Consider the following 9,387-nt stretch of genomic DNA (forward strand, 5'->3'; position numbering starts at 1 on the left):
AACGTTCATGCGATGAACGGTTGATCCCGCGCATGCCTCTTCCGCTGCATCTGAATTTTTTTAAATTTCAGCGGCATGATCGGGGTTTTCTAACAAATTATAATTCAATTAAGCAACTTATGAACCTAAATCTAATACCAAAAAATGATCTCAAGAACCATGAGAAATGTCAAACTTGTGTAGAAGCCAAACTCCTTAAGAAGCCTTTTAAATTTGTTAATAGGGATTCGGATCATAGTGATGTTTATGACTCGGGTAGAACTTCTAGGAGAGGTAACAGATACTTTGTAACATTTATAGATGATTTATCCAAATTTTGTTACATCTACCTAATTAAAACCAATTATGAGGTGCTCAATAAATTTAAGATTTTTAAGATCGGAGCTGAGAACCAACAGGAAAAGAAAATTAAAATCCTTAGATCAGATCGAGGAGGTGAATATACATCCAATGATATAACTCAATTTTGTGAAGATCATAGAATCATTTATGAAATGACTGCACCCTATTCTCCCCAATCAAATAGAGTAGCAGAAAGGAAGAATAGGACTTTAATAGATATGGTTAACTCCATGCTTATAAGCTTAGGAGTACCAAAAAATTTGTGGGGGGAAGCTTTAGTTTCAGCCTGTTATATTCTTAATAGGATTCCCTCTAAAAATAATGATCTAATTCCATATGAAGTTTGGAAACATAGAAAACCGAATCTTAGCTATTTGAAAGTATGGGGGTGCTTAGCAAAAGTGAAAATACCTAATTTTAAAAGAAAGAAAATAGGACCTAAAATAGTAGATACTATATTCGTAGGTTATGCAGCTAATAGTAATCCCAATAGATTTCTGGTGATTAATTCAGAAGAAAGATATATTAGTAACAACACCATCATAGAAGCCAAATATGCAATATATTTTGAAGACACCTTTCCACTTAGGACAAAAGTAGATAACGGTATGGCTAGTAGCTCTAGTAGAATAAGGACAAGTGAAATAGAAATAGAAGTAGAACCTAGGAGGAGTAAAAGATCCAGGGTAGAGAAAACATTTGGAGATGACTTCTATACCTTTCTTATAGAAGACTCTCTAACTACCTTTGAGGATGCAATGAAATCCTTGGATTCACCTTTTTGGAGAGAAGCTGTGGACAATGAGATGCAGTCAATCATCCAAAATCATACTTGGAAATTGATTGATCTTCCTCCTGGCTGTAAAACTATAGGGTGCAAATAGATCTTTAAGAAGAAACTTAGGCCTGATGGCTCTATAAATAAATTTAAGGCTAGATTAGTTTCTAAGGATTTTACTCAAAGACCTGGGATAGATTTCTTTGATGTTTATGCATATGTAGCTAGGATTACTACTATTAGGGTCCTTATAGCATTAGCCTCCATTCATAGTTTAGTGATTCATCAGATGGATGTTAAGACAGCTTTTCTAAATGGAGACTTAAATGAAGAAATTTATATGGACCTGGGGTAGAAAGTTTATAATTAGAAGTGCAAATAGTATTGAGTTATGTATTTCAATCAATCTGCAGATGAAAGTAATATATATATATATATATATATATATATATATATATATATATATATATATATTCCCGCTATGAAACCTTAAGAGGGATAAATAAGGTGTGTAGAGGGATCAATGGGAGTAGAGACAGGCTGACAATCGGAATAATTAAATTTATTGAGTATCTTGTCAACATAATGAAAGGGAGGGAGGGAGAAAACGCCAGAACCGGAGTGGGTTGGCCGGGAGAAAACGGACTCCCGACTCCCTCCGGGGCACATGCTGACGGCCAATACAATACAATACAAAGTAGGAGGGTGCGAAAAAGAACTTAGGAATTCCTATCCTTCAAAGCCTATATGCTCAAATCATAGGCTCACTAGGATTTCTAGCAAACTACACCAGGCCAGACATAGCAAATGCTGTAAATAGACTTAGTATATATATTGTTAATCCAAATAGAGATCATTGGACAGCATTAGAAAGGATCCTTAGGTATCTTAAGGGTACCAAGTCCTATAGTTTGCACTTTAGTGGGTTTTCTGCTATTCTAGAAAGTTATAGTGATGCCAACTGGATCAGCGATACCTTAGATGTTAAATCCACCACATGATATGTCTTTCTCCTAGGAGGTGCTGCTGTGTCTTGAAAATCCACCAAATAAACCTTGATATCTAGGAGTACCATGCAGTCTGAACTGATTAGCTCTAGACACCATTAGCACTGAGGCTGAGTGGCTCAGAGATCTACTAATAGACCTCCCTATAGCTGAGTCACCTTTACCACTTATCTCCTTACATTGTGACTGTAAATCTGCAATAAATAAGTGCAACCAAAAAAATGCCAATGTAAAAATGAACAGGCACTTAAAAGTACGTCATAAATCATTAAGATACAAATTGAAAAATAACATTATTGCTTTAAATTTTGTAAAATCAGAAAACAATTTGGCTGATTAGCTTACAAAATGTTTATTTAGAACAGTGGTTCTAGAGTCATCGAGGGGGATGCATAAAGATAGATCACCACGGTGGGAACCCAATCTTAAAAGGTTCAATGGGTAGAAACAAACCGGAGTGTGACTAAGAGGAGCATTGTTTTATGTTTTCCTCATCCCTATAGCACTAGTGCTCATAAAAGCAAGCGGTAGGATGAGTTCATTTGTATAACTCTTAATGAGTCCAAGACCTAAGAGGCAGGAGCTTCCTTATTAGGACTCACCTATATGTGCAGTCGTGAGGCTGCGATTATGGAAAATGGGCAATTCTTTAAAAAGCACATGAAAGATACCTGCGCATGGCCATAATAGTGCAACCCGCTTAGAACCCGATCGGATTATATTATGTGTGCTGTTGATTTAATCTGAGCCATGGACCGAGGTTCAAGGTTAAGACCACCTTGGCTCCACAGATGTAATCAATTGTCACTAAGTGAAGGTTCAAACCGAAAGGTACCTACACCTATTACATAATATAAGATATCCAGCATTTTATTTTGATTCTAAAATTATTTTTAAAAAATAATTTTTGTTGGGGATTGTGAGAAAAATTAAATGCGCTTGCCGCCGAGTCTCGGTCTGCGTGCGCGTTTGAGAACGAAAATGGCCGGGCGCTTTAGCGCATTTGAAAATGAAAACAGGCGGCGTGGCATTTGAAAATGAAAACGCCCCATGGTGTTTTGTGATGAGCAGGTAATAGCCTGATCTGATGATTGCTACGATAACCCCCCATAGCATGAGAACCCCCGGGCCTGAGGCTGGATTGGGGAATTGACACAATGTTGCGGCAGCCGAGATTAATGTAGCCCATGGATGGCATGGATGGACCGGGCCGAATGCTGATGGGCACCCACTCGTAGAAGCGACTGGGGCGTCCTTGCCATTGTTCCATGGAGGTGGACGTGGCCCAACTCGACGATCAGCAAATATGTTATCCGAAGAATGAGATGGTGATCCTTCTTCCTCCACTTCCTGTTCATCCACTTGAAGCTCGCCATCCCTGGACTGATTTCGTGTTGGCTTTAAGTATATTTCACACAAAGCCAGAGCGCCAAGCTACAGAAAAAGAAGATTAAAAATAAAATATAGCGTTAGAAATGGTATGAAGGTAAATGTGGGCAAAAATTTTGTCGGAGCAGAACTGGCTACGGATGATGCATATGTTCTATGTTCTCTGTTTGCTGCAGATTGCTTATTTCAACCAAGAAAAGGTCCGGGTGCCAACTGATGTAGTCTTTCCCCAGATGATTATATGTCATTCAAAAATTTGACTCTTGTTTTCACCAAAACAAATTGACACCTATGTTTTAATCGGTGGAAAAACTGGAGAATTTTTCTTGAATACGTTCTTGACTGTACAAGTCTTTTCCTTTTAGAGTCTGCAGATTTTTGTCGCTCTTTTTGGCTTTTCAGATTTAGCATCTACCAATATAATTATCTTGTAACTAATTTCATAAAGATACTACTTCATATTAGTTTATTGCTTATACTGCCCATTTATCATAAAATAAAGAATGCAGCTAATTGCATACTAAAGAAGCTAGCTAGGTGTTTAAAATATGATGTTGTTGATTTTGATAAGTACAGAATTATGGTTATCTTGACCATGTAGGTTATTGGAAGCACAACAAAAGCAAAGAAAAAAGATTATTTTTTTTTAAACCATGAATGATCTTCTTTGAAATTAAGAAAACCAAAGGATTAAGAGAAATAAAATTTTGAACTAAAAATCTGTCATTATCTTTTTTTTCCTTCTATTATTACTTTAACGATATAAAAATACTGTTTTCTCATTGGTGTGTAATGCATTATTCGATAGATTCTTCTATAAACTAGTTCATGATCTTAGAATTGAAATATTTTGTCAACATAATTACATGGACCCTACGGGCATGAATATAAACATTAGTATTCCCTCTACGTAGGTTCATCATGAAATCATATTAATGAAATGTCATCTAATCTTTGTAGAAATTAAGAGTTGCATGAATGCTTTCATCAGATTTACCTCATCCTTGTTTTGGTCGGTAGAGAACCAAAATTCCTTAACTGTGTACTCTTGCATCAGCCATCTTGTTCTTGTTCCATTACCTTGGTGCCCTTCATGGAAGACAAGAAACTTCTTGCAACCAATCTCCTTTGCATCCTTATCTCTGATGATCTGATCTTTTTCCGAGGCCTTCCAATATCCCCCATTTGTTCCACGAGCAGGCCTTGTTCCATTAGGATATTTCATTTTTCTTAGAGTGAAGAAATACAAATGCTTACCGGCAGGTGTATTGCCTATGAAAAACACAAAATTCTTGCTGCAGTTAAAAGCAATACCTCCAGCATACAATAGAAGTGGTAGATATAATCATTCACAATAGCTAACTTTGCAATTCACTATATATGATGAGTATTTTTATTTACCTAGGTGGGAAAGAAACTGTAGGATGGTCTTCTTCACTTTTTTGGCCAAATTATAGTTATGTATGCTAGATTTTATAATTTTTTTAAGTTATTTTATTTATGAAAAAAATTAGATTATAAAATCTATTCTAACTGTGTGACATGTTGAGCTGCATGACGGTTGTAATTAGATTGTAATCTACTCTAACTAGAGTCTCACATCTACACTAACTCTCCAACAAATATGCATGAATAGTGAATACTGAGATGCAGTCAAGTGGATGCCATATTAAGGTTCTCTCCCATCCCTTAAACACAATAAAAAATTTAAGTCCTTCCTCCAAAATTATTATTTGTTCAAATATATTTATTTTTATTTTTTTTTAAATATCAGAAGAAGTACATTTAGCAAATGACCATTAACCATAATGTCAAAGTTTCAAGACTTCCCTTGTTTTTTTTTTCCTCCTAACCGAAAATGTAGTTTTTCAAATTAAGGCGACAAGTGCAATTGACTTGTTCAAATAAACGGACAGGAATTCCAGAACTGTATCTTAAAAGGTACTCGTACACTTTATAGTTCTAAATTGATTTGCACCAAATTCTCATGGCTTAATTCTTCTTATTAAAAAAGTTATATTATGATGATTGTAAATAACAGCTTACATATAAGCAACTGATGAGCAACATTCACATAAGATTGCAGTAATATTTTGTTTGCATAAGTAAAGAGTTTCGAGTCTTTAAGAAGCCATGCATTTAACTAACAAAATCACTGAAAAGCAAATAACCAAGGAATATCACCTATCACTATAATGAAGTTCTGGACTTAATAATCCAATAAATCTGCTGCTTCGGTAACTCGGTCTCAGGCCTAAAATACCGACATGAGACGCATAACTGAAAAATTCAACCCCCAGGATAATTATGAGGACTTCATTGATAATGACAGGTGAATTTGTTTTATAAGGCATTAAGTATATACCACATTACCATTCTGTGCACCCTCTAATATCACTTTTATTTGCCCCTCTCTGATCTCCTCACATTTTTCTCTTCCTCCTTCATTTCAATTTTTTTTTTTTCATGTTCATCAGTTTAAGAAATTTTATATTTTAGCCGCTATAGATCCTTGATTGCTTTGAGACGTGTGTGTGTGTGTATATATATATATATTTGTTGGCATGTCGAGAAATGCTGCTACGATCTTTGTACGGTATTTTCAGGACTGTCAACACGCTCAGACTGGTATTTCCATCAGACACTTTGCGTGTATGAAATACACCAAAATAAGGTCACTCAAAAACATGGTCATACATTCAAACTAGATTGCCCATTCTTGCCTGCCTCCAGAGTTTGGGTTGGAAAAAACACAAAGAAAAACATATGCAATTTTAAGTCAACAAGTGGTATAGTGGTATATTTTACGTTGTATGTGTATTTTTTTTCCCTTTTACAACACAGCTAGAAGAAACTGTTGTACTGTTATTAAAAAAAAAAAAAAATCCGAACCGTTTCTTTCTGTACACTCTTTCATCGTCGTGTTGAAATCATCACGGCCAGCTTTGCAGCAAAGGCTAAATTATTACTCAGCCAAACTACGATTTAGAAGTAAAGTTTCAAAAATTCAACACAGAAAGAAATAAGTATCTGTTTCAAAAGAAAAACGATCCATTGCTTTCAGGAATTGAACTTAAAAAAATAAATAAAGCACACCGTTTTCTGTTCTACATGCTTTAGATAGAGTTAAGAAACAAATTTAGACCAAACTAGTTTATTAAGATTCTAGCCAAGGATAATATTACTATAATGGTAACTCAAATTATGTTTTTAAAAGGAAACTTTAAGAAGAGAAGGCGCTCAACGAACCTAAGATATCCCTGGGGTGGAAATCGTAGATGTTCAACTCTTTGATAGCCTGGCATGGTAGGGGTTGGTTCAACAATCTAGGCCGAAGGTAGAATTCCACCAGCTCCTTAGGAAAAGGCCTGAAGTGGTGGCTAGGCGCAACGTTTCCAATGCCTTCATCTTCCTCCATCTCTGCCCACTTTGTGTTTTTCTATTCGTTGGTTTTTTTTTCCCGCTCGCTCTCATTTATAGCAGAAGTCTTTCTCTCTCCTTTGCCGAATTCAGAAAGGTCTTTTAGATAATCCGAGTTAGACTCGGAATCAAGCATACTGGGAAAATATCAAGGAAATTTCCAAAGAGCGAGGACGGCTCGGCCCGTCTAGGGAGATGAAATCCTGAGACGCGAGCGGCCCGTCTCACAGTTTCAAAGCCCAAAACCGAGCAGGCCGAGGCCTAAGCCCATCACCTGCGTGAGAGAGAGAACGCGAGTTACGCGATGAATCGATTTGGCGACGAATCGATTTGGGGACGTCGGAGTTCGATTTGGGGACGAATCGATTGCTTGGTTCTCCTTCCGCCATCGAAGTCGGCCTTCAGGGTCGGAGGGTTCGACTGGGCGGGAATCAGAATGCGGCGGCCGGAGAAGAGGTGTACCCGATGCTGGCGAAATAGTTCATGGCATCGAAGCCCTTGAAGAAGTAGACGGTGTGGCCGTCGGAGAGCAGCAGGATATTGTGGAACATGTAGAAGAACCGGCTGGAGGGCAGGTGGATGGTCATCACCACGGTCCTCCCCCTAGGTGAAGTCGGCGATGCTGCTCACGATCTGGCCAGCGATGGTGGAGTCGAGGCCGGAGGTAGGCTCGTCGAGTCGCAGTATGCTATGATTGATGAGCGGCTCCTGGCCGATGTTGACCCACTTGCGCTCCCCGCCGGTGATCCCACACACGAGGGGCCCGCCAGTCATGCTGATGAGGCAGCTGAGGAGGCCGAGCTCGGCCATGACCTCCTCGGCCTGGGCGGCCTTCTCAGGGCAGGAAAGGGTGTGCGGGAGGCGGAGGGCGGTGTAGAGGAGGGTCTCGGAGACGGTGAGGTGGGGGTAGAGGATGGAGAAGGCCATATTGCGCCGAGCGGGTTGGAGAAGGGCCAGCCGTTGTAGGTGATGCTGCCGGAGAGGAGACGGCCGGGCGGGCAAGGCGAGCAGCCAAGGCCGTAAGCAGGGTGGTCTTCTCTTATCCCTCGTGCCTTCTTCGGCCTTCCCTCTCCCTCCGCCACCTCGAAACCCTCTCTACCAATGATTTCGGTTGGGGTTTTATCTGAATGTAAGGAGATACCGTGATGGCATGGTTCATGGCCATGTCGGTCCATACAATGTATATAGCTATTGTGCTTGTCTCGGTGATGTTATGCTCGCTTCCCGCACACGTGCACATGCCTAGTATAGCAGGACCCATGATAGAGTCACATAAAAGATTTGATGGTAAAATATGAAAGCAAAAGATGGACCTGTCAACAATGCAAGCATGGCCAGCTTTCTTAAGGAGAGAAATAAATAAATAAATAAAAACCCTACCTTTAGATTGGCGTTATGCTGCCTTAAGAAGGTTCTAGGTCAGCATTATGCGGTCGTAGGAGGATTCTGGATTAGTATTATGCGGTTGCAGGAGGGTTTCAGGTTAGTATTATAGGATCGTAAAAGAGGTCCCGGGTTTTCGGCTTTGTTTTGTTATAATCATCTACCATAATCCATAGATGGTTATGATTATTCTGATGATAAAAATTGGCTCTGTAGATGATCTATCATCTGGGCAGAAAGGTGTTAAGCAGATCATTTTGCCCTCGAGTTCGTAGATCGAGAAAAAGATTGGTGCACCCAGTGTTTGAGCCTGTCATCGATAGAGATAAGAATCCCTCAATACAATTGTTTACATGATTATGAAAGTTTTATATATAAATGTATTTTATATGATTGTGGATATTTCATACATATTGTTATATGTATTATGTGCTGATGTGAATTGCAAGGATTATGATGTTACTTAGTCTAGCTTTATATAAAACTTATTAAACTGTGATTAATTATATATTTCATATAGACTATAAATAAATTAAAAAAATAGATTTGGATATAATTATATGATAGGGTATGGGCAGCATCTAGATGGGTTGGCCATGCAAAAAATGTGGTGTATGTGCAAGGTCTATCTTGGGCTAAGGTAACATTGTGTTTGGCCTACCACAGGCTGAAATATGACTGTAACTAGTCCAATGCTGGAAAGTCAACTCCAAATGATGAACTGTATTTAATCATAGCTTTTATATAATTGAACTAAATATTGCATAATCATAAGTGAGGAAAAGGAAGGCATTTGGACTAGTCAGACATGTATAAAATTTGGTGTGTCGGCCATGGGCTGAGATGTGATATATTTGTTAAAAGATGTTCCACATGTTCATGCTGGTGTGCGTGCGTGGAGGATTCTTCATGATGAGTAATAATTATAACTACGTTACGCTAGCTCAGGGCGCTCCACCGAGCACACCTCGGAACCCGGGATGCTAGACTAGTCTCAGCACCCGTCTAGCCGACCTTGCCAAATGTCTGATACGACCTCTCGACGAGTGCGGTCTCACCAACGGCCGC

At 38.8% G+C, this 9,387-nt stretch overlaps 1 protein-coding gene across 1 annotated transcript; it reads right to left on the reverse strand.

Annotated features, from left to right (window-relative positions):
* Nucleotides 1-1,633: 1,633 nt before the first annotated feature.
* LOC113461132 (NAC domain-containing protein 72-like) lies at nucleotides 1,634-8,167 on the reverse strand. The gene is made up of 3 exons (XM_026800627.4): nucleotides 6,766-8,167; nucleotides 4,514-4,788; nucleotides 1,634-3,561 (listed from the first exon to the last, which is right to left on the reverse strand). Exons 1-3 carry the CDS (start codon nucleotides 6,932-6,934, stop codon nucleotides 2,998-3,000), a joined length of 1,008 nt encoding a protein of 335 aa, XP_026656428.1. The 5' UTR covers nucleotides 6,935-8,167; the 3' UTR covers nucleotides 1,634-2,997.
* Between the last annotated feature and the right edge of the window lie 1,220 nt (nucleotides 8,168-9,387).

The sequence above is a fragment of the Phoenix dactylifera genome, chromosome 1, assembly GCF_051530095.1.
Source record: "Phoenix dactylifera cultivar Ajwa chromosome 1, Ajwa_hap1_PhDact_Kaust_v1.1, whole genome shotgun sequence".
Classification (NCBI taxonomy): domain Eukaryota; kingdom Viridiplantae; phylum Streptophyta; class Magnoliopsida; order Arecales; family Arecaceae; genus Phoenix; species Phoenix dactylifera.